Source organism: Fukomys damarensis, unplaced genomic scaffold, assembly GCF_012274545.1.
Source record: "Fukomys damarensis isolate Sample0158 unplaced genomic scaffold, DMR_v1.0_HiC HiC_scaffold_12, whole genome shotgun sequence".
Taxonomy (NCBI): domain Eukaryota; kingdom Metazoa; phylum Chordata; class Mammalia; order Rodentia; family Bathyergidae; genus Fukomys; species Fukomys damarensis.
In genome coordinates, this window is record NW_022900924.1 from 56,348,448 (window position 1) to 56,376,078 (window position 27,631).

The following is a 27,631-nucleotide window of genomic DNA, read 5'->3' on the forward strand; positions in this document are numbered from 1 at the left end:
AGAAGTATCACAAGGTAGAATCCAGCCTGTCAACACAGCAAGGTTCTGTCTCCAAAAAAGGGGAAGGTGGGATGAGGACATAGCTCTAAGGCCCTGAATTCAATCCCAAGTACCAGATCACACACACACAGAATAAAACTGAGGTCAGACACAGCTTTAAAATGTTGATGTTGCCAAGGGTAGTACAGCAGGCCTGTAATTCCAGAACTCAAGAGGCTGAGGCAGGAGGAGTGCCTGAGTTGAAGGCCAGCCTGGGCTACAAAGCAAGACCGTTTTCAAATGAAAAAAAAAAAAAAAAAAGTAAATGTTAGCTGAGCACATTCAGAAGTGACAACTGGAAGCTGTTGAGGCCAGCAGAAACAAGGAAGAAGGACCATAGGAACTGTATGTGCAAAAATGTCAGAGTTCGGAGCCGGGTGTGGTGGCGCACACCTGTAATCCCAGCACTCGGGAGGCTGAGGCAGGATGATTGCTGTGAGTTGGAGCCCAGCCTGGGCTACATAGTGAGTTCCAGGTCATTCTCAACTACCTAGTGAGACCCTGTCTCAAAAACCAAAAAAAAAAAAAGTCAGAGTTCAAACACTAGAGAATTGCAGAACATGCACTGTAAAACAGAACAGCTGAGCAAGGACTGGCAACTGAGGACAAGATGGTGGCATGGGCCTGATGAGGGACTCTCATGTCCCTTTGGAGGGGTAGGACTTTATTCTAAGGTAAAATAAATAAGCTTCCAGTTATGCTTACAAAGATCATCCAGAAGAAATATTAAAAAACTTAGTGGGACAAGAAATTGGGAGACCATTAGAAAAATCAGAAACAGTGCAGGAAGCAAGGGTTTTACCAAAGCAACAGGCATGAAGCTGGCGTCATGATTGTGGTTGGTTGGCTCTGAAACTGAGTGGGGGGAGGGCGGCAGGGCCACGCAATTCCTGGGGGAAAGGCCACACCGGAATGGCTGGGTGCTCACAGCCAGCAACAGAAGAAAAAGCAGAAGCGGCCAGGTGACAGAACATTGGGTGCGGGCAGGGAAGATGAGATCTTTACTTCCTCTCTGCGCATGAAGTAAAAATGTGCCAGATATTTCCGGTGTGAGGATTAAATATGCAGGGTCATGTTCACTCAATTTTAGGAAAGCATTTTCACAAGTACTTATTAGGTGTCTTTCACCTTTAAATTTTTCCTATTTCTCGAGGAAACTCCATTTTCTCCATGTGAGATTTCAAAAATAGTATTGTGCAAATATACACTCAATACCTACACATCAGGAAGTCCTTTTAGTAGGCAGAGATTTGAAATATATTAATTCACCAAATATTTACTGAACATTTGCTTTGTGCCAGAAATTCTGTAGTGTTATTTTCATTTAGGATATATAAACCTATTGACAGTGTATTTTCATGAATATAAAATAGGAAGATATCCTAGGGTCATTTCTGTCAGTAAGGTATTAATTTCCTCAATTACGAACTCCTCTGTGGCAGGTTTTAAGAACAGCATCCTCGTGCTAGAGAAGGGAAAGCAAATCCATTATTTCTACATTCCCATGAGTCATCGCTATGGGCCCAAACCAACAGAGGACAAATGTGCAGGAAAAATAAGTGCTGGGTTACAAATAACCAGGTGTTCTAGAATGAACTTATTTTAGTTGTTTTTAAAGACCTATTTTAAAACTATGCTTCAGAGCTTAGAAACTATGCCAAATATAGTGGTATGTTGGTTCCTGAATGCTTGTTTGTAAACAATTTGGTTTGCAGACAGAAACACAAAATTTCTTTTGCTTGAAAAATCTGCATTAGGTGACAAATACAACGGTGGCCACTTTTCCCACACGAATACAAATATGGCAACCTTTTCCAAAAGTGTAGGACAAGTTAAGTTTGGGAACCAAGGCACCACTGCACTGGTCAAAAGCTATCCTCACTTCTGCAGTTCAGCTTCTGGAAGGTAAAAGGGGCTGGGGAAATTTAGAAACTATCATTTTTCTCAAAATAAAATATGATCAGTCAGTAGCAACCTGTGATATCTTAATTTTTGGAAACTTGACAAAGGTGATTTTCTTAAGAACATTTTGCCCCATAATTCCATGACAAATGTTAACACTTTATTACGGACTAACCCCACAGTCCCCAAATTCTAGGCAGCCTAATAAGCTGTCCTCCTTCATCACTGTTTTCACTTGAAAGCCAGTAAGTCCTTTTTGGTAGTGGGGATTGAACTCCGGACCTTGTGCTTGTGATGCAAGTGCAGGGCCACTGAGCTAAATCCCTTACGTCACTTTTTGTTGGGATACTGTTAGTTTAGGCAGGACACTCTCCCCTGGTCTCTGTGAACCAAGCTTCAAGTTATTGTGTACACCTGAAGCCACAGCAAAGTTTTGTTTTCCTATGTGGCCTGCAGTCACATGCAGGTTCTCAGCTCTGATGCCTCTTCTCTATCACTAGCCATCTCCCAGAGACCATTTCTTCTCTGGGTAAGTGTTCTTCTCTGACATAAGCTAGGATTTCCTCCCTGTCCCATCTACAGACAGTTCTGCCTTCCCAGGAAATAGCAAATACTTGATCTCCTACTTCCTTCTTAGCCCAACTGACCCATAAGATTCCAAGGACCAGAAAGGTTTCCCTCACCCTGACACAAGCCTTCCTCACTACAAGGAATCGATAAAGAGCAAGCTGGGTCTTGCCACTATCCCCTTGTTCAATGAATAAATACATATTATTTTTTTCACTTCTTTCTCTCTTTCACAGGACCACTTTCCAGGTCAGAGCCTTCCCACATGGGTATGTGCAGGAAGCCATAAGCATCTGGAAGCTACCCTCAAGCGAAATCCTGCATCAGAACTGCTGCCACCTGCACAATGTTTGGAAATCAATCCCCCCAAGCCAATGCATACAGGTGACAAGGTCAGAGAAGTGGTTAGGAGTTTGGGAGAGGCACACATGCCTTGAGTCATGGAGAGGGAGGGCTGGTGGCCCAAATCTTATGTCAAAGTTGGAATTTCCTTTCTGTCCCCTATTCCCAGGTATCCACTTGGACTTGGTCCTATTACCCAAGTCCCACCCCCATTTCTGCAGTACCCCTCAGAACGGAGCAGCCAAGCGTCCTTCATCCTTCTCCCGGCCTCTCCTCCCAGCCAGGTTACTAGTCACCATCTCAAGAGAAACTGTCACAACCTGTGTGTCAGAATCATTCACCACTGTGCAGTTTCTGGTGTCTGAAAAGGACGGAACTGTGTCTGAAGAACTTTCCACATTCAATGCATTCATAAGGCTTCTCACCAGTGTGAATTCTATAGTGTTCACTCAGGTGCGCGTACTTGCGGAAAGTTTTCTCACACTCACTACATTTATACAGCTTCTCACCAGTGTGAGTCCTGTGATGTTCAGTAAGAGAAGAGCTATGTGCAAAGGCTTTCCCACATTCCTTACACGTATAGGGCTTCTCTCCAGTATGAATCCTCATATGTTGCGTGAGGCAGGTATTTTGGTTGAAGCCCTTTCCACATTCGTTGCATTTGTAGGGTTTTTCTCCAGTGTGACTTCTTTGGTGGCGAATGAGGCAAATGCTCTGAATGAATGCTTTGCCACATTCGCTGCACTTGTAGGGCCTCTCCCCAGTGTGGATTCTCTGATGCTTTGTGAGCGGGGTGCTCTGGGTAAAAGCTTTGCCACATTCTTTACACTTATAAGGTTTTTCACCAGTGTGAATTCGCTGGTGTTTAATAAGAGATGGGCTCTGACAGAAGGCCTTGCCACATTCCTTACACTTGTAGGGCTTCTCTCCAGTATGAATCCTCTGATGCTGAGACAGGTTTGCCTTTGTTTGGAAGGTTTTCCCACATTCATCACACTGATGAGGTTTTTCCCCAGTGTGAATTCTCTGATGCTGGGTAAGGTTTGAGTGCTTGCGAAAAGAAGAGCCACAGTCGTTGCACAAATAAGGCTTTTCCCCAGAGTGAATTCTCTGGTGGTGAACAAGGTGTGTGTTCTGGTGGAACGCCTTTGCACATCTATCACATTTAAAGGGCTTCTCTCCACTGTGAATTCTCTGGTGTTCGGTGAGATACGAATGGCTGCGGAAAGAATTCCCACACTCGACACACTTGTAAGGCTTCTCCCCGGTGTGGATTCGCTGATGCCGAGTGAGAAATGATCGGCATCGAAATGTTTTCCCACACTGCTCACACTCATGTGGTTTCACTCCAGTGTGAATTCTTTGATGCTGAACTAGAAATGAACTGCGACTAAATGCTCTCCCACATTCTGCACACGCATAGGGCCGCTCTCCAGTGTGAGTCTTCTGGTGCTGGGTAAGGGATGAGCTCTGAGTAAAGCTCTTCCCACACTCATGACACTTCCAAGCTTTTTTCTGAGTGGAAAAAGTCACACATTTACTTTGGCTGGAAATCTCACTGGCGTGTACGTCACCTGCTTCCCACTGGTGCAGGCTCTCCTCCGTAGACACCCTGAGATGTGTAACAAGGCTTGAGGTCAAAAGGAAGCTCTTAGTGATATTATACTCCTGACTGATCATTTCGGGACATGCATCTTTGTGGATGAAGGTTATTCCCCCGAAGCCGCCCTTCTGAAAAAGGCACGGCCCGGGAACCTCTCCGGGAGAGTTCTCCTTCGTGCCCTCACAGCCGTGCTTTCCTTCAGATGTAGAATCCTGGTATTCGTCTTCTTGGAATCTCTTTGCTATGATCTGTGGTGAATTATTTTCACATACATCATGTTCTAGAACAGTCTTGTTCCTCCAATCTGAAAGAAACCATCAGAGTAAATCTCTTATGCAGGCCTAGTAAAGGACCTGAACTATATAGCACCATAGCTTTCAAAGGTCTGAGTAACGGCAAATGAGTAAGGACCAACAAAAGCAAGCACAGCAACTACTTCAGACTTCCAAGTGGGGAGAGATCTCCACTAGGGAAATGAATCTCCAGGATAAGGAGGCTCCCCAGAAGGGGCAGCAACAGATACTCAGAAATGAGAGGATCACAACAATGGCATTAAATGGAAAACAACAGACACCCAGGCTAACATCAGGGTAGAAGAGGTAACAGCAATGGTTTGTATACAAAGAGTAGAGCATGGGAGAATGGAAAAAGGCAAGTTTGGAAGACGGGTACAGTAAGTGCTGGGGGAGAAGCTGGCCCCAGAAATGCTCACCCACAATTGTCCCCTACGCCCTTTTAGGAGTCTGGAGATTTCATCTTCTGAAACTCTGAAAGCTGGCTGCTTCTCCCGCAGACGCCCCTGCTCACTCACCTTGGAAAGTCTCCCTTTCAGTCACTCTGGCTTCAGCTCCTTGCATTTTCAACATCCACAAATCTTCTCTTTGCTTTGATTGGAAAATACTTCAGATCTACAAAGCCACAAACCCTGATCAGAGGGGAAAGGTGGAGGGGAGATTACTTTCCTAGGAAATGGAAGAATGCGAAAAGGTTTAGCAATATGATCTAGTATTTTACACAGTACCTCTCATGATAGCAACATTATTTTGTCAGCAAACATCAGGACTGAAACGCAACCCCTAAGTTCACAAACCCCATTTTTCAGCTGTGTAAGAAATGGCAGGCTCACACAGACATACTTTCCAACAATCACTTGATAAATTCATCCGACTATTTTTAATTTAGAATAACGATGAAATGCATAGGAATATCCGTGTCAGTTAGTGCACCCTGGACAACGTATAGTGAAAACCAGTCAGTTATACTGAAAGCTGCATGGGAGAATGGCCTCACTGGAAGGCTGCAATCACTTCTAGCCAGGATTACACCTAGGGGACCTCTCTATTTGATACAAAATACAGCCATACTGATTGTCCTTTCTTCTTGACGTTGTATCAATTACATTGTTTTGCTCAATATGAGGCTGTGTTGAAAACAAACACTTTTTAACTTACAAAAATTTACAAAAGAGAATTTCTTCATAGTCTGCTGTTTGAAATGCCAAAATAGCAACTGTTCATTCCAAAATATTTCTCTGTACAATTCAGAGGTGAGAAGCGCAACGAGCCACATTACTGCAAGGAAAAGGAAAGACAGGGTTTACCCGGGGTAAGGCCTCAAAGGCTGAGGAACAAGAAGCACCTGCTGAAATATATCTGGTGGGTCCTGAGTGCCTCTCATCCTGGCCTTTGCCTGTCTGCTGAGTTTTGGATGTTCGTGGAGATGCTGTCCAGTCCTCCCAGTCCATTTTCACAGGAGCAGCACAAAGGGGACCTATCAGCGGTCACAGAATCCCAGAAGCAAGCAGCAGATGGGGTTTGAGTGCAGCCACTGCCAGAAACTGGGCGTAAAGTCAGACAATGCTCCTGACAGCCCACAACCTACATCCTAACTGGCCAGACTTTCAAAGATGGAGATTATAAAAGAGGAAGTATAGGGTGCCAAGCATGTGGAGCAGAGGGAACCTAATCTTGTCTAGAAAATCAAGTTTCACCGAAGAAGAGATAAAGTAGAACTAGACAGATGAAAAAAAGGAAATTATACCCAAGTTGATCAGAAAACGCAAAAAGAATGAAGCTCAGCACTGTAAAATAACGGGGCCTTAGCAAGGCCAAAGTGTAAGACACAGAGCCCAAGAGCGTATGAAGGTCAAACCCACAGAACCTGCAAATCATGTGAATGCCTTCACTTTAATGTAAGTAGAAAGTTACACAAGGACTGGAGATCTCATCGAACTCTGACATGATCTGGTCTTCTGTTTACCAACACCCTTCCCTCTGCCCACAGCACAGTGTGTTTGAGGGTGAAGCGAGGGGGACCCCCAGGTGGTGGTGTGGGCAGTCCAGGAAGGGGAGGAGACAACTCCAGGTAGAATCACCAAGCCTGGATGAGGCCTAGGAGAAGCAAGTGCACAGCACATAACAGAGAGGGACAAATGAAAGGTAACTGGCCAGTTGTGGGTTTGTCTGATGATAGTGACCTACAGTTAGGGAAGAACACTGGTCTGGAGAGGAAGAAGTTACATTGAGTTTTGGAATGTGTGAACAAAAAGGCATCTGTATCTGGAATAGACACGAGGCATGTGGGCTAAGAATACATTTACAGGGTTTTACGGTGGTATTTGTCTTTATTTTTCAATGTTAGGGATCAAACCCATGGGCTTGGACACATTAAGAAAACTAACACTGAAGTATATCCCCAGACCCCTAGAGCTTATGACATGGAAGAGTTACTGAAATCGTGGGAGAACATCCTTAAAAATGTCCTTACTCTGGGGCCGGAGATTTAGCTCAGTGGTTCCACCACCTGCCTCACAAGCGCAAGGTCTGGAGTTCGATCCCCGGTACCAAAAAAAAAAAAAAAAACCAACAAAAAAAAACTCCCTCCAAAAATGTCCTTACTCTGGGGCCGGAGATTTAGCTCAGTGGTTCCACCACCTGCCTCACAAGCGCAAGGTCTGGAGTTCGATCCCCGGTACCAAAAAAAAAAAAAAAAACCAACAAAAAAAAACTCCCTCCAAAAATGTCCTTACTCTCTAACCTAGCAATTAAGTTATATAACTTCATCAGAGAAAAGTGGCTTCCCAGAGAAGGGCAAAATCATAAACCATCTATCAACAGTTCCTCTATGAGAAGGAGACACACACATTTTCTGTAAAGAAAGTAAACATTTTAGATTTCATGGGCTAAAAGATCTTTCTTTTTGTTGGAACTATTCAACTTTCTCTTTGTAATCTGAAAACATACGATGTATAATTGAGTAAGTTTGACTGTTACAGTAAGACAGTTTTTCTTTAAAAAAGTAATGGGCCAAATTTCATCAAAGGGCCATAGTTTGCTAACCCCAGGTCTATATGCTCCCCAAGGAATGCATAAGCTCCTCCACCAGTGCCTAATATGGAATAACTTGACTATGAGTGATTTTAAGATGCCAAAAATCTACCTGCTGATATTAAAATACCTGCCAGATATTGTGGTGATGGACAAAAAAGAAAGAAGATTTTAATAGCCTCATCTTGGTGACCTAATAGCTTCCTTCTCACTTCCTGTAAATTGTCTCCCCACTGCCACCTTCTTACCCCGCAAAGACAAGTTAGGTGGGGGTTTTCATGTAGTTGAAGTCACTCATGAAGACCACACTGAAATGTACCAGTCTCTGAGGCCATTCCTGGTTTATAATACACTCAGGCTGTAGTACCACATTGCATCTATATTTTCTTCAGCCTTGAGTAAGTTAATAGCAATGTGCCCTATTCTCTATACCTTGTTTCTTCACTGAAAAATTAGATGTGCTATTGTGAAATTATACAAATTAGCACAACCACTTCAAACACTGGTGATACACAATAAGTGCTCATTAAATGTAGTTTAAAAATTATCTCCAACACCTGCTCATGTACACATCTTCCCTTTTGCACACTGGTGCTATACGCGGCTTTGCCCTTAACTATGTTAAATGTTTGGTGCACAATGGACGTTAGCATATCCTTGGAAGAAATTAATGTTTCGCATTTATAAGTGATCACATAAGTAGTGTCAACGAAGCCTATACAGAAAACAAGGCACAGACTAGGAGGTAGTCCAACTTCAGGGAACAAGAAACAAGCTCTGTACCCTCCTGAATTATAACCTAGGCCTCGAGATTTCCCACTCGGGGAGTTTTACACGAAGAAAACGGTCCCTCGATAAGTCGCTGAGCTTTCAGACAGCCGGGTTTAGGGCCTGGAAACTGATCTAAGAATTCTAAGTCCCAAGCGTTGTTCCGGATACGGTAGTAGCTTAGGATAACCCGTTCCTCTACTCAATTCTTTATTCATTCACCCTTTCCCTCCACATCTTCCTAGGCGCCGCCTCTGTGCCAGACACGACGCTGGGCTGCCGATGTGCAGAGCTGAGGCTACATGATTGGCTCGGAGGGGTGGCCGGCGGCGCCCAGGTTAGGGCGGCAGGGACAAGCAGAAATGCGGGGGATGAGGCCGGAGAAGACTTCCTACATCAGCTTTCAACCAGCTACCCAGCCAGGCTCCTTTGGCTTCCCGCGCCCCGCCGGCTCACCGTGAAGTTCTGGGTCCCGCGGCGGTTGGTGCCTGAGATTCCAGAGCTGTGCGGAAGTCCAGGACTCAGTTGTCTCTGGGACCGGAAGTCCGGTAGCGCGGCCGATAGTGCGTCACAAACCCCGGCGCGACCCTCGGCTCCCTCTCTAGGAAGCGGGAGGAGCATCTCTATGGTGCTGCGGACGAACGTGTGAGTTGTTTCAAGCGAATACCCAAACCCGGCCCTCTTCTCTCCACTGCTGGCTACTTTCACGGTTTCATATAAAGGACTACATTGGAAGCCGAGCGCAGTGGCGCACTCCTGCGATCCTTACTACTCAGGAAGCTGAGGCAGGAGGATTACACATTTCAGCCCAGCTTGGGTCACCCTAGCGAGACCCTGTCTGAAAATAAGAGTGCCGGTGGCCTGGATTGCTAGGATTTGGAGTTTGGAGTTGGGCGGGGATTCCACTCGCCTCGGACACTTGCGTCAGGAAAACTAGAGGGGGAGGCTTTAGGGTTGGAAAAGATGAGGGGTGAAGCCAGTAACTACCTTAAACAATATATTCCACCAGCTGAAATAGCCCTCCAACGACTGGGGTGTGTGGCTCAGTGGCGGAGCGCCTGCCTAGCCTGCCCCACCCCGAGCACTGCAGGCAAGATCTGCGAGTGATCCCATCATGTTAGAATAAAGGACAAACTGAATCTGGACCCACGTAGTGACCTCACCAACAGCATCAGCTACTCAGCTAGTCTGGTGTACGTATTTGCTTAACGGTACAGAATTCCCATTGGTGCCCAGAAATTCCTAACCTCTTTCCAACCCCCGATCCTTTATCCAGTACTTGCCTTCTGAAATAGTCCCCATCTCCTCTGCCTACCTTCCCTGACCTCACCCATCCCGTTCAGACTGGTTCTTCAAAACCCAGAGCCAATCCTCGTGGGATCGCCTTGACCGTGTCCATGCTTCCCGTTCCATTACCAGTCCTTAGGAGCAATTCAAGCTCCACTCGGTTTCTTGTCAAGGTGGCCCATAAACGCACACGTGCATAAGAACATCATGATGTAAATGTACACGAGGAACATTCCATCTGAGGGGAACTGTCAAGGCCTCAACCCACCTCTGTAAAACTCCAGCTGTGTCAAGCTATTGCTTACCCCAGTGTCTCGAAGAGAAGTTAGTCAAAAAATATTTATTGCATGCATTAATTACATACAAAAGGGTGTGTGTGGGTGTGTCTGTGTGTCACTGAGGATTGAAGCCTGGGGTCCAGCATTCACACTGAACTGTATCCTACCCTTTTATTTTCAGAGAGAGTCTTAATCACTAAATTTCCCAGGCTGGGCTATAACTTGTGATCTTCCTGCCTCAGGTTCACAGAGCGCTGGGATTTCAGGTATACACCACCATTCCCAGCTTGCATTTTGTATAAGTGGGTAAAAATTCAGATGTCATAGATGAAATCCAGAAAACAGGCTCTCTGCATACCTGAAATGAAGGAACACTTAGCTGGCACACTCCTACCAAACTGTAGACCTGCTATCATCCTCAAAAGAATGAATATAAGCTTTATAAAGGTAGAGGCCGAGTCTGTCTTGTCTGTATCATCTTCCCAACAAGTATAACACAGAATGTTACAGATATTTGGTGAATGACTAAGCCACCATCATCAGAAATTTTGGATGGAGAAGAGTCCCATTATGTAGTCCAGTCTGGCCTTAAACTCACCATGTAGCCCAGGCTGGGGTCAAACTCACAGAGAGCCTCCTGCCTCAGTCTCCTGAGTGCTGGAATCACAGTCATGCACCACCACGCCTGAACTCAGAATTTTGTTTTCTAGCATAATGTTTTCTTTCATTGCTCATTCTGACACAATTAGAGATTCACCTCTAAATACAAATAGATAGGGCCGGGATTTAGCTCAGTGGTTCGGTGGCCTGCCTTGCAAGCACAAGGACCCGGGTTCAATCCCTGGTACCAAAAAAAAAGAAAGAAAAAAAATACAAATAGATCGTTAAAATAATGAAAATGCTGAGGATTCCAGTGGGTGGGGAGCAGGGGCAGTGCAGAGAGACAAAGACAGAGATTGATTCAAATTCAGCGTCTCCAGCATCATACAAAATTTGCTAGATAGTAATGAGTTCATATTCCAACAATTATATGAACTCCATATATGTATTTCATATATACAAGAACCAAAATTGATGTAAAATTCTCTTTCCTTCCCTAGATTAGAGCCTGCAGGTCTTAATGTTTTATCTTTAGGTGAGTTCAAACTGCTAGTGGTTAGCCACAATGCAGGAAATAATTGTCCACAAAGGTGTATTTCCCTGACCTGTTAGATATTACTGAAAAAATCTGCTTTTCACCAAAACAAGTTATATGAAACATATTGGAAATATTTATTACTCATCCAAGTGATAAACCCTTGCTGTTTACGTAAACTCAGCTCTATTCTCTAAGAAGATAACAGTGTACACACTCTTGAAGTGGTACACTGGTGCTTTTGGAGCACAGAAGAAAGACATCACCCTTGACACAGATTTATTCTGTCAACCATCAATTGCTCGATTCCACCAGAGGTGGCTGGGCAAAGCTGACCCTCCTGCTTTTGTGAGCACCTCTTTCACTGAACTTAAGCTTCTTCTATCTGCAGCCCCTTTGGGAAATGGAGGTTGTGGACATTGTCCCTGAGAAAAGCACGTTGGACCTTGTACCTTTGTGCTCTTTCGTAGGCTCCTACAGGCTTCCTGAAGAAAATCCATGCGTCTTCTAGGGCCTGAACTCCCACACAAGGTTGCACTACATAATTAGCTGTGACATTTGCAAAACCTGGTCAGATTACAGTATCTCTAAGTGTTGCCCAGACACAACCCTTGACTCTTCAGGCTTCCTGTGTATCATTTATTCACCATGAAAATCGGGTGCAGTCTTTGTGATGCACTTAGTGTTACAGCCCAGAGTGCTGAGCCAACAGTTGCGCTCATCTTATCTCACAGGGAAAACATCAGGCTTCCTTAATGCTATTCCCTGAGCAGTTCGTAATCCCTTTCCACCCATCTTTGCACCTCCAGTGCACTTTCTACAGCCTTGAGCAGTGATCACAAACCTCTCAGAGCTCTCGGTGGTAACAGCCTGCTGCAGCTCCCATGCCGTAAGTTCACCACCACCGGCCTAGAGGCATGAAGCTGCTTTTCCCTGTGCCTTTGCCCACACCTTCCTCTCAGTGCCTAAAATACCTCACCACCACTCCCGCCAACTCACTCCCATTTCCCTGTTGGTTGGTTTCTTGTAAGATTACTTTTAAGTCCCATCTCTGGGAAACCTCTGGCAGCCCTTGTGGCCAAGGGCATATTGAAAAGTAGAGGTGGAGGTTTTATAAAAGCATGGTATGGTATGTATCCACTTTGAAATTTTAAGGGGGAAAAAACTTGAACTCAAAATTGTGAACAGAGTACAGTTCTCATAGATGGTTGCTGTTACGTAACAGTGCTATCTATATTCTATTAAGTATGTGGACAAATCACCTGAAGGACAATTCTTAAGCAATGGGAATGGAGTGGACAAAAGACAAATCCAGAAACCAGAAGACCCAAATTCCAGTGTTAAAAATCTGCTGCTTCCAGGCACACTGCCCAAGGCAAATCCCCACCTCAGCTTCCTCCCCTGAACGCGACTTCCCCACAGGCCTGGATAGGGATGAGTTTGAGTGAACAGCAGGTCCTGGGTGTGGATACAGGCTGATATGTTAGTTGGCCTTGCATTACAGGACCACTCCCCAGTAAATGAGAACACACCTCTGTGGCGTAAGGTGAAGGTAAGGATCTAAGGCAAAGCAAGAGATGATGTCAGGTATCAACTTTTTATCCAAGTGGCTCACCACATGAAAGTTCTACATAAAAACAAGGCAACGTCACAGGACTACCTACTGCATAGTTTTATAAATTACTTTTCTAGGATTAACGGCTCACTGGTTTAGAAAAAAAAAACCTTACCTTAGCCAGTTTCTTTACCTTTGTAAAAGTCCTCACGTTCCAATACTCACAAACTGTGCAACAGACGAATTAACACCATAGGAATCCCACCCACCTCCTCCCTTCCTTTTACTTCCATTTTCGGTCCTCTCAGAATTAGAAAAGCTCCACCATTTCTTCTAAACACCACCCGGCATCCGAGAATGAAACCCATCCTGAGATCCTGGCTGGGCTGGGGCACAATGAGAGCAGAGACAAGCCAGACACATCTCAGGTAAGCTTTATTCTTTGACTCCCCTATCCTGCTGTGGGGCTGCTGCAGCTCACCCAAGGAATGCGATGGGTATCTGGGGAGTGGAGCTGTTGGGAGGGAGCCGCCAACCTCAGCAAATCAATGTAGCTGTTATGCAGTGCCTCCACCAACCCTCAAGCACCCGGCCAAGCAGACTGAGGAACGGTCAGACTTGCCAGAGGTCCCCAGAGTGTTACAGTCCCAACGTTCAGGAGGTATAGATAATAAGGGGAAAGGCTGTTTCCCATTTCTGTCTTTAGGAGCAGCAGATGGTTGTTCTGATTGGTTTCTTAAAAATTACCTAGGAAATGGAAAGCTTGTAAATGTTCACAGATGAGTTGCTGAACTGCTACTCCCAGTGGCTTCCTTTACTAACCACCGCTCAACCTGAAATATTAGATCAAAAGGTTTAAATCTCCAGAATTCAACCAGGCTGACAATTTGGCTGTGCCTCAAGCAATTACTAGTTTTAAAAAATAAGAGTAAGTAAACAAGACCTTTCCCCAAATAGGCTCTTTTATCAGTTAGCTTTGTATGACCTATTCCTAAGAAAGCCACATTCCATTAGAAAATACAACTGCTTAGGGAAGTCAAAACAAAGATCTTGCCTTGCCTCGAGGGACTCAGTTTCCATTCTTTAACCTCTGAGATAACTATCTTGTGTTTGTGCTAAACCTCTGAGGGACACAGGCCTCATTCTTGTAATGTTGGAAGAAAATGGCAACCTGGTATCTAACTCGGGGTTAGCAGGAGACGACCAATGGCCGGAGGTCTTCATCTTCCTTGGTGGTCACTCCACAAGATGGGTTCTGTGGTGTCGCATGAGGTGCGAGTTAGAAATGAAAGCTGCACCGCACTTCTCACACTCGTAGGGCTTCTCCCCAGTGTGGGTCCTCTGGTGCACAGTGAGGCTCGACCTCTGCCTGAAGGCCTTGCCGCACTCGTGACATGTGTAGGGTTTTTCACCATTGTGGATTCTCTGGTGAATAAGTAGGTACGAGCTACACGTGAAGGCCTTCCCACACTCGTTACACACATATGGAAGGTCTCCACTATGGATTCTCTGGTGGACAATAAGGCAAGAGAGCTGACTGAAGGCTTTCCCACACTCGCTGCAGTCATATGGTTTCTCTGCGGTGTGGATTCTCTGGTGTACGATAAGGTGTGAAAAGCAACTAAAGGCTTTGCCACACTCTTTGCACTCATATGGCTTCTCACCAGTATGGCTTCGCTGATGTACGATAAGATTCGCACTCTGAGTGAAGGCTTTGCCACAGTCATTACAGGCAAAGGGCTTCTCCCCGGTGTGGATTCTCTGGTGGACAATAAGGTTTGAGCTCCGCGTGAATGTTTTCCCGCATTCGTTACACTCGTAACATTTTTCAGTAATGTGGACCTTCTGGTGCCTGGCGAGTTGCGAGCTGTAACTGAAGGCTTTCTCACACTCACTGCACTTGAAGGTTTTTTCTAAGGAGTGGATCTTTTGGTGGACAGTCAGATTAGAACTCTGGGTGAAAGCTTTCCCACATTTTGCACACACATATGGCTTCTGTCCAGTGTGGATTCTCTGATGCACAACAAGGTTTGCGCTCTGAATAAAGGCCTTCCCACACTCATGACATTCAAAGGGCTTCTCCCCCGTGTGGATCCGCTGATGCACAACAAGGTTTGCACTCTGACTGAAGCCCTTGCCACACACACTACATGTAAAAGGCTTTTGCCCAGGTGGGATTTTGGGGTTTTTAACAGAGCCAGAACCAAGGCTGAATCTTCCCCTAGATTTCTTACATTTCTGGTCTTCTTCTTCTTTGAAGCTTTCAGGTAAGTGACAGTCCTTCACTGTCACTTGTCTGAAGTCTTTTCTTTCCCTCTTTATTCTCTGGCCTTTTAACGTGTCTCCTTTTTCGTAGGTTTCTCCTAACTCAGGTCCCTGAGGGTCAGCTTTTTGGATTCTTCCTGATATTATGAGGTGTTTTTCAGCTTCTTCACACATTTCAGTTTTGGGAATAAGTAAATGTAGGTTCTTGCTTTCAGTGCCTAAACCAAGAAACACAAAATACAAATGTTAAGCTTTCTGTGGCCTAGAAAAGAAACCGGGTCAAGTCCAAAAGGTCAGGAAGTATGTGACTTCACCACCTTTGCACACTGGCTTCATCAAAGGGAGAAATCTCACATCATGTCTACCCTGAAGGTTCTCCTGCAGGGTCTGTGCCCTGCCCACACCTGGCAGAGAGCACTGACTCTTTTGTCTCTTTGGCTTTCCACTTACCTCTATCAGACACAATCCTCAGTCAGCCTCATGCCAGGGAAGCCAATCTCCAGATCACACTCTCCCAGTTATCTGATGATGGATCTTGCACCAAGCCCAGTTAAGGAACTGCCTTTTCCGTGGTTTGCCTGCCTACCTGAGCTATTAGTGTGGATCTATTTATAGTCCACCTACTCATTAGGGAGAGTCCCTACCTATGAACAAAGACCATAAGGCATTTATGTCTGAGGAAGCTGGGTATAAAGACAGCATATCAGCACGGACAGAAAGGATGCCAATAGCATCTTAAAACACTGAGAAGGTGCCTGGCACAGAGGTTAAGAATATGGATTTTGGAGCCACAGGGGTGGCCTCAAATCCTTGTTCTACCACTAATGAACTGCCTAACTTTGGGCTACTTCTTTGTGCCTCATTTCCTAACCTCTGAAATGGGGATAATATCTACTGCCTCAGAAGGCTGGGAGTGAATTAAAGGTGTGACTCCATGTCAGCTGCTCAAAATAGTGGATGGCACACAGGAAGTACTCTGGGGTCTGCAGTGCTTTTAGCCTGACTGGTGGTGATGGAGGAGAGAAGAGACAGGAAAGATGAACCCTTGGGGATGTGAGTTGCTATGGTGAAACTGCAGTAGAAGTGATTAAAGAGGAAACTGAACACTAAGCCCTGACTTTAGTATCAAGGAAACAGCTTAGCAGTGTGTCAGAGTGCTGGATGAAGACACAGCCTGCTCCACATTGCCAAAAAACATCATGAAAATACCGAAGCAACAAGAAGTGTTAGAACTCAGGTTATTCTCCAGTTGCAAGGCTGAAGCTTCCTAATGGCATCAGTGTGTGTGAGTCCTGATGTCAGTAACATCACGGTTCTTTATGTTTCTTCCCTCTCCAAGACTGCCACGCTTGGCCAGGGGAGGTGAACCTGGGATGCCAGGTATTGGTCCAGTGAACACAAAATGTATGAAAATTCAACCAAGCTCCAGAAACTACTCGGGTCTGAAGTGAGCAGTGGAGCTGGAAGCTACAGCTTGTTTCTTCCTATAGGAGAAACAACCTCTTGGAACAGGTCAGTAAAAAAGGGTATGGGGGTGGTACACAGCCAGTACCCAGGACCCAGGCTTGTTTGAAATAGGCTTTTTCCTTTTTGGTAGCACTAACATAGGATCAACCTGAAGGCACGTACCCTACTTCTGGTATCACTGGGATTTTTTTTTTTTTTTTTTTTTTTTTTTTTTTTTTGGTAATTGTGTGTGCATATGTGTATGTGCAAGGAATTGAATCCAGGACCTCCTACACATTAAATACATGCTCTACCACTGAGCTGCACCATAGCTCCTTTCATTTATTAAAAAAAGAGTATCAGGGCCAGGGATTTGGCTAAGTGGTTCCGCCGCCTGCCTTGCAAGTGCAAGGGCCCCAGTTCGATCCCCGGTACCAAAAAAAAAATTTAAAAAATAAAAAAAGAGTATCAAATGCCTTGTAGGCTGGCTGTATTAGCTGGCTAAGATACATGCTGCAATATGAAAGGTAATATAATTTACTCAACTCAAGTTGTTAGTTTTACCAAAGCTGTGCGTTCATTAAGTTTATTTATATGATTTAAGTCTGTGCAGTTGTTTATAATGTTTTAAAGAATTAGAATTATTGAATTTGTCATTATTTTTTTTTTTTTGGTACCAGGAATCAAACTAGGGTCCTTGCGCTTGCAAGGCAGGTGGCATAAACATAGAGCTAAATCCCTGCTATGTCATTATTTTTAAGAGAAGGAAAAATTTTTTTCAGTACCAGGGATTGAAGTCAGGACCTTGCACTTGCCACACAGGCACGGCACCACTGAGGTAAATCCCTGGTCCTAATAGAAGCAAGTTTGATATAAAGGCAGAGTTAACTGTTTATAAAATTTAATCTATAAAACTTGGGGCTTAATTGAACATAAATTAAGAAAAAAGTACAAATGTTCTGTTATAGAAGCTATTTCTATCTACATGGATGAAAGGTCAGTTACATTTAAAGGTTTCCAAGTTGTTTTTTTTTTTTTTTTTGCACCAGAGATCAAACTTGGGACCTTGTGCTTGCAAGCCAGGCAGCAGTACACTGAGCTAAATCTCAGCCCGACTTGGTTTTTAAATGTATAAACTTTAACAAACTCAACATTAATTAAAATACAAGATATTATAATTACAAGCCCTTGAGAGTCATTTAAAACTGATTAACATAATTTCCAAGTGTTTTCATGTACATCACAGATTAAGTATTGTTATAGTTGTGTCTAGATGTCCGCCAAAGACTCATGGACCATAGATGGTTTTTTCAGAGGGGGCTGAATCTAGAGCGTGTGAGGTTGAGATTAAGGATGTGTAATTGCTGAATCAGTCCACTGATCGGTTTGGCCCCTTTGCCAATTCTGGTAGCCTAGAGAGAATCTAAAAGGGACAGAAGGATGATGCTAAGGACCCGTGCTTGCTTGCTTTGTTACCTTCTGCTCAGGATGAACTGTTTCTCCTCTGCGATGCCTGTTTGCCTTGGAGCCAGCAGATTATGGACTGAAGCCTCTACAAACTGTGAGCTAAATAAACCTTCCCTCTCAATTTTGGGTGATGGGTATTTTGTCTCAGCAACAAGAAAGTAACCAAGGCAAGTGTTTCTTATCTAAAATTCTTAGGAATAGAATTTTCTATTTTCAGACTTTAGAATATTTAGAATAATAATGAGATATTCTGAGGATGGGACCCAAGTCTAAACATAAAATTCATTTATGCCTCATATACATCCCCTGCAGTAATTGTAATGTTCCTATGTTTTAATTATGACCATCACATGAATTCAGAGTGTCAGAGTGAATTTTCTACTCGTGACATCAAGTTGGTACTCAAAGTTTCAGATTCTGGAGCACTCTGGATTTTCTGAATAGGGAAGCTCGACCTGTACATGGTTTTATTACTAAGATGAATATATTCTCTTTCAATTGTGTGGGGACTAAGAGGGCAAGACTCTGTGTTACTCACTTCTCCCGAGCCTCTCCTACTGCCCCCACACAGAAAGCCTCCAACAAACCCTGTATTTATTGAATTAATGCACTCAATTTTGAGAACAGAAAACAGAAATCCAGGCCAATAAGGACCTTACTCAAGGTCACAGTTATCAGAGGCATGGCAATCGCTACATTCAAATCTCCCAGTTCCTAGAGGTTGCTGTTCCCGCATTACCTGCTGCTCGGAAATGAATGGGCAGCTGCACAGAAAGGGAGGGCTTGGGTGGGAACAGAGTCCAGAGGGAGGAGGCGGAGAAGGAAGACTGGCTGATCCTGATGTATGGGTGCAGCTCTGGGAGCCAAAGACTGAATGGCTGATAAAACGAGACAGAAAAAGTGAGCAACGAGGGAATGCATCAGAGATAATGGAACAGAACACAGAGGGAACAAAGCTGCTTAGGGTGTGGGGACAGATAATGATGACACTAGAAAATGAGGGGAGATCCGAGCCTGGCCCACAGTGCTGATTCCACACAGTGCCTGGGTCCGACACTGGAAGCGCTGGTCAAGGAGAAGCGTGGATACACAATGTTCAGATGTAGGCCTGCATGAGGCAAGACTCCCAAAGAGCAGTACGACAAGGGGTGGTGGCCGCCATCCAGGGATGGTTTCTGCCACCCAGGGCTCAAGGCTGCCAACTCTAAACCCACAGTTGCAAGCAGGTTTCTGCCACAGCCAATCAAGACATTTCTTTTGAGAAATGAAGGCAACATCTTGCTACGTAAGTGTCTTTTCTTTTACACTCATTAAAGCTGCGTCTTTTTTTTTTCTCCTGGGTATTTTTTGGGCACAGGAGATTGAACCCAAGTCTCTGACACTGAACTATAACACAAGCCCTTCTTTATATTTCTTATTTCGAGGCAGGATTCTGCTAAATTGACCAGGCTGGGCCTGATTTTGCAATTCTCCTGCCTCAGTCTCCCAGAGTGCTGGGATTCCAGGTGTGTCTCCACAGCAGGTGTTGTTTGTTTTGAGACAGGGTCTCACTGTATTTCATGTTAGCCTCTAATTTGCTTTGTAGAGACTGGCCTTGAACTTGTGATCCTCTTCCCTCAGTCTCCCAGAATGTTCAGGCATACACCATTATGACCAGCTGGAAATTTTTATTTCTGCATTTTTGAACAGCCGATCCATATGAAGTAGCAATTTTTAAACCACACTTTTGTTTACACTAATGGTCATAATAACTTTATATTTTAAAGATATTTGTTTCTTAACATTAAGAAAAAAAGGTTAGTACACACTACCCTTTGTCAAACTGCATCTTGGAACCAGGTGATGAACCAGCACACTCCAGAGGCCCACAAAGACCTAGTTCTGACCATTTTTATGGCTCACACAACCCAAATTTTCACAACAATCCATGACAATTGAACATCTCCACAGGCATCTCCTCAAAATCACCATGAAAGCTGACCTTTGTTACCTCAGCTAGCTTCTCTCTCTCTCTTTTTTTTTTTGGTACCAGGGATCGAACTCTGGACCTTGCACTTGCAAGGTAGGCAGCAGAACCACTGAGCTAAACCCCCAGTCCTAAGCTAGCTTCTCTTTCAGGTTCACCAACCTATAATAACCACAAAGCACATGAAGAATGCGTGTTTACAAGTGTGCATAGGTATACAACTCACTGAGTGATAAATACAATTAAAAGGTCAATCTGAGGCAGGGCAGGGTTGTATACACCAGTGATCCCAGCACTCTGGGAGGCTGAAGCAAGAGAATTGGAATTTCAAGCCCAATCTGGGCAACTCAGTAGGACTGTCTCGAATCACAGAAAAGGGCTAAAGACATAGCCCAGTGCCTGACCCTGGGTTCAATGCCCAGTGCCACACATACACATAAAAAAAATAATGAGCTGAGCCAGGGATTTAGCTCAGTGGTGCCGCTGTTTGCCTCATGAGCACAAGGTCCCAAGTACCAAAAATAAAATAAAATAAAATAAGCTGAGGATGTAGCTCAGTGGTAGAAAGCCCCTGAATTTTATCTGCAATAACATACACTCACATACACACATGGAGAAAATAATATGAATTTAGAGTTCGTTTATATCTGATATCATGAGACTGCGAAACAAGCCATCTCCAGTGCCTGTCCCACAGCCTCTCTCAGCGCTCCTCTAGCACTTTCAACAACTCAATACTGCTGTTCCATCGAAGGAATAGATGCCACCTACACTTCCAGAGATTGTGAGCAGGCCCACAGGTCAGGGCCTGAATCAGGAATCTGAGCCTTACCTCGTAAGTTCCGGTCCCCATAATTCTCCAGCGTCTCACTCTTGGCCAGAGTCCCCGGGAAGGAGCAGCTGCCAGGGGTTGTAGCAGCAGGCACTTCCTGTGTTGCTTTTAGTACCATTGCCATGTCCCAGAACATGTTGTGACCCTAGAGACAAGCAGGCAAAGGTGGTTCATGAGGGGACTGATGGAGAGGGTGGTGTAGCGACAGCTTGGAGGGTGAGAACATAGTGTCTATCCTGGAGCCTACAAAACATTAAAAAATAATGATTAAAAAAGGAAAAGGAAGCTAGAGTTCCTGCAACCCCCAGTGGAGCTGAGCACAGAAGCAAGCCTGTCACTATGAATTCACCCCACTGCTCACTCCAGCGTCCAAGTTCAACTTGCCAGTGGAGACATGGGATCGGTCACAGGAAAGTGCTGAGCCTTAACGATCAGAGAAGTGAGTCCCTGATCACATTCTGACAGGCAGCTCCGGGGACCTATGCCCTCCTAGGAAGGTCATGGCGAGGGGTGAGGTCGGAAAACACTGGAGAGAGGGCATAGGATACAGCTTCACTGTGGGGCATGTGGCCTGCAGCCAGGAGCTATGAGAAATGCAGCATCTCAGGGCACAACGTAGGCCTGAATCAGATCAGTGTTTTAATAGGACCTGGGGCTGATTCCTATGCACATTAAGGTTTGGGAAGTAGTGGTTACAGCTATCAGACTCTGGAACCATCTGAATAGCTTTTAAAAATACAGAAATCAAGTTCTCCCACATATTTTTGTTTGTTCTGTCTTTGACACAGGTTTTTACTATGTAGTTCAAGCTGACCTTGAAGTCAGTCTGTAGAGCAGGCTGGCCTCAAACTCGAGTGACCCTGTCTCAGCCTCCCAAGTGCTAGGACTATAGGTGTGCTCTACCACACCCAGCTCACTCCCAGATTTTGATTGTGTTAAAAGAGTACACAGAATGAACATCAAGAGTTTATAAAAATTCCTGGGTTCTGCACAGTAGTGATTGACAACTACCAAGTCACAGAACGTATGGAATAACCTTCAATGAGAAAGGACCATCTCTATTATATTCCCAAAGACTAAAAACAGAGCCCCAGCCAAAAATCCAGACTCTGGGATTGGAAGCAGAGGAGCAGATGCCCCATGGAAACTACTTAAGGCCTTCCGGTCTCTCCTCCCAGATCATCACTTACCTTTTTCTCCTCTTCTGATAAATCAAGGCCTGGCTGAGGACCCTCTCCTGAGGCCCAGACCTTGATGTTCCCAGCATGCATTTGTTGGCTGGATGCCTGACTCAGGAAATTTTCATCCTCTTCCTCCTTTTTCACTTTCACTGGGCCCCAAGGTGCTAGGGCCATGGCCTCTTTCAACTCTGCAGTCATTTTGTTCATCAGCAGGGCAACTCCTGAAGTTGGGGGCTGCCCAGGAGAGGTCAAGCCCCATCGAACCTGTAAACTTCAAAAGCTTCTTCTTGAGTTTCTTCCCAGGATGGGCCCTGCCTGCTGAGAAATTGGAAAACACTTAACACCAAGTATAGATTCGTCTGGATGCGATGCCACACTAGCCACCTGGCCAATGTCAGCAATGCCTGGCCTGTAGCCACAACTGCTCATGGCAGCCATGTTCTACTCCTCTCTTCTAAGATGGAAGGGGTTGAACTATAAATATGTAATAGCAAACAGCTTTACGTAACATTCATAGTTTTTTCTCATTAAAAGTTAACATGATTTAGCCGGGGATTTAGCTCATTGGTTCCGGCACCTGCGTGGCAAATGCAAGGAACTGAGTTCGATCCCTGGTACCAACAAACAAACAAAAAAAGTTAACACAATTTAACTATGAAAGTTTTAAAGATACAGAAAATGATTATTAAAAGATCAACTCTACCTCCAAAAGAATAACCAGTATATATTGCAGAATTGAAGATATTTTTAAGGGAAAATCTTTACAACTATAGTCAAAATATTACAATCCTATATCTTTTGTTTTCGATTATGGGGAAAGCATATTTTCAAACTTATCATCCCAGTGATGTTTTAAAGGGGATATTAAAACAAATAGGGTTTTTTTATTGCCAAGGATAAAAAAATGTGACCAATTAAATCCCAAGAAAAACAGAATGTTATGAGAGGGTGGTTATCTCCACACGGTAAGACTAAAGTGGATTTTATGGTTCTTTTTGTTTGATGTTTATATTTTCCATATCTTTTGAATGTTTGTAAGACCAAGTATTAGTCTTAAGACTAAATAATAACAAAATTATTTTCAAAATAAAATAATTCATGGTAACGATATATTTTCACTTTTGTTGAAAAAGGGTCAACTCAGAAATATACAGAATTAAATATATGTCCTACACACACCACAGACATATACATACACAGAGAGCAATTAGTCCTCAGTCGAGGCAGGCATCCTTCTTCTTTGCATTTACATACATGTATATGCAACTTCAACAGTACTGCTTTTTCAAAAAACATACTTTAGGTAACATTTTTACATTGTTCAGTAACCTACGCTGTTTTTTTTTTTTTTAATGAACTCCATATTCCATATGAACTCCGTATTTCACAATGGTCTGGGTGAATACATACTATGTACATTTCTCTTTCTGGCATAGTAGTCTAAGTTATGGCTATCACTTACTATATCCCATTTATGAACCACTGCTTTAGTAAAAGAACTCTTGAATTTTTCCAGTTTCTGCCTTTCTCCCTTTTTCTTTCTAAATTATCCTGCTTCAGCCTCCTGAGCATTGAGATTACAAGCAAGTGCCCCCATACTTGGCCATTCAGTTTCTTAGTAATGTTAAAGTTATTTTATCTGTGCAAATACCTTTTTTTTCCTGTTGCGTTATTTCTTAGAATAAACCGAGGAATCACTAGTGTAAAGCATTTAGTTAGTAAGTATTGTTAAATACTTTCCAAAAGCACATCATGCCACACCAACACAAATGGGACGCCTTGATCAACGCTAAATAAGCAGGGTTTCTTCTGTTCTTAGTTTTTGAGTCAAATAATCTTATTATTTTAGCTGATTATTAGGAGATTTAAATTTTTATTTTTGCTCACGTGTTTTACTAGAAAAAGGTGCCAAACATTACAGAACCCGTTTTGCAGCTCCTGAAGTGGCCATATTCTTTTTCCTGTTTGACTTACAGAGAACTTCTGCATGCTCTGACTCTCGAGATTCCTGCAGCAGCTCTCAAGGCTGCAGGGCTATTCTTTCTTCTGTGGCCAGGAGGTCCGTACACCCGTCCCACCTGGTGCTCACGCGACAGACCCGCCTTCCAAGCTGTCACGGACTTCGGGGGACACTAAGCAGACCTCCGCCAGGGACACGCGCTCTCAGTACAGGTTTCCCTTCTGTTCTGTCCCCTCTACTACAGGCTCCCAGGAGCTGCGGGCCGGGCGCATCCTCGCCTGGCCCGACCCCTGCAGGCTGCAGCCAGGACGTGCAGAGGTGCGGCCCACAGCCCGCTGAGGCTCAGGGACAGGTCCGCGAGGGCCTCCTCTTCCTCCCCGAGCCCGTCCAGCTCCTAGAGTCCAGCGCCCAGCACAACTTACCGTGCAAGACGCCGGCCGGCTCTGCAGAAGACGCGGTCGTACCTAGATCCACTCCAGCCGGCGAGAGAACAATGAGCAGAACGGAAGTGTCGCGACTGAGCTTCCGGCTCCCGGCCTCCAGCTGGCCTCTCTAGGAATCTCGGAAGACCCTTCTCGGTGGTTGTCCACGGTCCCAGGGCCAGTAAGGGAGCTAGAGCGCTCCGGGAGAGAGGCGGGCGTGACGTCCGCAGGCAGGCAGGGGCGGTCCTGGAGGGCGCACTCGGGGCGGGAGCCGCGAAGTAGTACTCTGTAGAGAGCCCGGGTAATTTCCTCGCAAACATTTTATTTTGAAAATATCAAACGTACAGGAAAGTTAAAAGAATGACACAAAGAATACCCGTATCCTTTTTTTGGGCTCAACAATGAACACTCTGCTGTTTGCCTTATCTCTCCATACACGCTTAATGACATTTTTTGAAAGTTGTAAACCTCAAAACACTTCATTCCAGATACCCAACACGCATTCCTTAATAAAAATACAGTATTCTCCAAACTAGTGCCACCATCACTGATAAGGAATTTAACAATTCCTAATAATCTAATCTGATCACATACAAACATCTCCAACCCTTCTAAAACGTACTTCAAAATTGTTTTTTCCCAAAACACTCTCACAACCCTGTATAGTTAGTTATGGCTACTTTTATTGTTTACTTTTTTTGTTGTTTACTTTCGGGTGTTTTGGTACCGGGGATCAAACTCCGGACCTTGCACATGTGAGGCAGGGGGGCGGACCACTGAGCTGAATCCCCGGCCCAGTTGTTTATTTTTATTTTGAAATAAATTCACAGGAAGTTGCAAAGATAGTACCCTTCGCCCAGTTACAAATTATATAAATAAAAATCAGTAAGCCAACATCAGTTAGGAATTATTATTGTATTACATTGTGTAGACTTGTGTAGCCATGATCATAAGATGCACAACTCCCATCAAGGAGCTCCCTGGTGTTACCCTTTTAAAGCCCTCTCCTCCCTCCCACCACTCCTAACGTTTGGCAACTATTAATCTGTTTCTATATCCTGTCATTATGAATGTTAGTATAGAATATTCTGAAAGGAGTATTTTCTCAATATTAATTTCCTTTAAATTCATTCTAATTGTTGTGGCAACCAATAGGTTATTCCATTTTATTACAACTTAGTAAGCACTCCTTGGGATAGGGATACCAGCATCTGACCATTTGATAAAGAGTATTTGGGTTACCTAAAGGTTTTAACTATGAAGAATAAAACTGCTATGAAACATTCACAATACAAATTTGGGAGCAAATATAAATTTTCATTACTTGTGACAAATGATCATAAATGAAATTACTGAAATATAAAGAAAGAGCACATTTAGCTTTTTGTGTTTTTGTTTTGGTACCAGGGATTGAACTCAAAACCTTGCACTTGCAAGGCAGGCTGTCGCACCACTGAGCTAAATCCCTGACCCTAACATATTGTTTTATTTTTTGTTTGTTTTGAGACAGGGTCTCACTATGTAGGTCAGACCTGGAACTATGTAGCCCAGGCTGGTCTCAAACTCACAGCAATCCTCCTGCCTCAGCCTCCCTAGTGCTGGGATTACAGGCGTGCGTCACCACACCCGGGTGACATTTAGTTTTATAAGAAACTTTCAAACTATTTTCCAAAGTCGCTGTACCATTTTACATTCCCAGCAATGAGATCCAGTCTCTCCACATCTATGCCAGAATTTGTATAATCACTTGTCTTCTTTGGCTATTCTGATAGGTGCACAGAAGTACAGTGACACCTCAGTTCACAAACTCATTTGTCTGCAATTTGGTTGAACAGAAGCATTTGGCAGAATTTTGTTTGCAAACTCTGCATCAGGTGACAAACGACGGCTAGCAGCCCTCTTTCCCACACAAACGTGGCCTCCTTTTCCAAAATTGTGGATTAAGTTCATGAATTGATACAACGTATCTCATTTCACTTTGCATTTCCATACTGGCTAGGGATACCGAACACCTTTTCATTTACTTGTCATCTGTCTGTGAAATGTCATAGTGTACTTTATACGTTTTTGACTTAGGTTTACTGTTGTTTTGGGGGTTCTTAATATCATTTAGATATAAATTCTGTTGGACTGATCTACTAATATTTTCCATTCTGTAGCACTTTTCAGACTCTTGAAAGGATTATTTGAAGAATTATTTTAATTTTTATGAGGTCTGACATAACTTTCTCCCTTTTATGAAGCATGCTTTTTTGAGAGTTCTACTTGTTCTTTGCTTAGTCTTGTCCTTCTAGCTTTGGTAGCACTTGCTGAAAAGGCTGTCCCTCCTCCACTGAATTGCTTCCTTCTCTACCTGTCAAAAGCAAATGTAACTATTTCTGGTTCTTCAAATCTTGTCTCTTTAGGATCTTTGAAAAGATCTGGGAATTTAGCTCAGTGGCTCCACACCTATCTTGCGAGCACAAGGTCCTGAATTGAATCTCTAGTACTTCTCATGGGAATTTTCATACACACACAAAAGCAGACAGCAATACAGTGAACTCATATTTCATATAACCTCTTTCAATAATGATCATTTCCATTTTTCTTTTCTTCTTTATAAAGAATCCAATTTTCTTATACAACATCCCACATTCTGGATTTTTGTTTCTTACTGTGTCTTTTTTTATCTTGCTCCTCTGGCCCTTGTATTTCCTGTAAACTGGCAATTAGATCTAAGAGACTAAATATTAGAAACTAAACGCTAAATATTTATTTCTATCTTACTATTTCACACAAAGAGGCACAAAATGTGGGCTGTCTTTTTTTTTTTTTTTTTTTTTTTTTTTTTTATCCATTTTTCTTCTTCTTTATAAAGAATCCAATTTTCTTATACAACATCCCACATTCTGGATTTTTGTTTCTTACTGTGTCTTTTTTTATCTTGCTCCTCTGGCCCTTGTATTTCCTGTAAACTGGCAATTAGATCTAAGAGACTAAAAATTAGAGACTAAACGCTAAATATTTATTTCTATCTTACTATTTCACACAAAGAGGCACAAAATGTGGGCTGTTTTTTTTTTTTTTTGGTACCAGGGATCTAACTATGGACCTTGCACTTGTGAGGCAGGCAGCCGAACCACTGAGCTAAATCCCCCAGCCCTTAGGGCTCAATGTTTCTTTTTCTCTTTCTTTCTTTTCAGGTACTGGGGATCAAATTCAGGACCTTGTGTTTGCAAGGAAGGCACAGTACCACTGAGCTACATCACAGGCCCTGGCTCAGTCTTAATGTTGAATTTTCTTACTTGGGG

General features: G+C 43.8%; 3 protein-coding genes across 9 annotated transcripts in view; all 3 read right to left on the reverse strand.

Moving 5' to 3' along the window:
- Positions 1-553: 553 nt before the first annotated feature.
- Znf502 (zinc finger protein 502) lies at positions 554-9,168 on the reverse strand. Of its 3 annotated transcripts, none has more exons than XM_010624426.3 (3): positions 9,004-9,168; positions 5,265-5,361; positions 554-4,757 (listed from the first exon to the last, which is right to left on the reverse strand). In XM_010624426.3, the coding sequence occupies exons 2-3, from the start codon at positions 5,317-5,319 to the stop codon at positions 3,184-3,186; spliced, it is 1,629 nt and encodes a 542-aa protein (XP_010622728.1). In that variant the 5' UTR covers positions 5,320-5,361; positions 9,004-9,168; the 3' UTR covers positions 554-3,183. The 3 variants fall into 3 exon arrangements, with proteins under 3 accessions (XP_010622728.1, XP_010622727.1, XP_010622726.1); XM_010624425.3 differs by having other exon boundaries at positions 5,265-5,378; XM_010624424.3 differs by having other exon boundaries at positions 5,265-5,415.
- Positions 9,169-13,076: 3,908 nt separating this feature from the next.
- Znf35 (zinc finger protein 35) lies at positions 13,077-22,186 on the reverse strand. The gene is made up of 3 exons (XM_033762632.1): positions 21,969-22,186; positions 20,779-20,923; positions 13,077-15,285 (listed from the first exon to the last, which is right to left on the reverse strand). Exons 1-3 carry the CDS (start codon positions 22,164-22,166, stop codon positions 14,039-14,041), a joined length of 1,590 nt encoding a protein of 529 aa, XP_033618523.1. The 5' UTR covers positions 22,167-22,186; the 3' UTR covers positions 13,077-14,038.
- Positions 22,187-22,189: 3 nt separating this feature from the next.
- Znf197 (zinc finger protein 197) overlaps positions 22,190-27,631 on the reverse strand; it is a 35,147-nt gene continuing 29,705 nt past the window's right edge. For 4 of the 5 annotated variants that reach the window (XM_010624421.3, XM_010624417.3, XM_010624418.3 and 1 more), the window contains 2 exons: positions 24,342-24,627; positions 22,190-22,277 (listed from right to left, as the gene is read on the reverse strand). In XM_010624421.3, coding sequence (XP_010622723.1) covers positions 22,208-22,277; positions 24,342-24,627 — 356 coding nt within the window. In that variant the 3' untranslated portion in view covers positions 22,190-22,207. The remainder of the gene's footprint in view (positions 22,278-24,341; positions 24,628-27,631) is intronic. The other variant, XM_010624420.3, reaches the window with a different exon arrangement.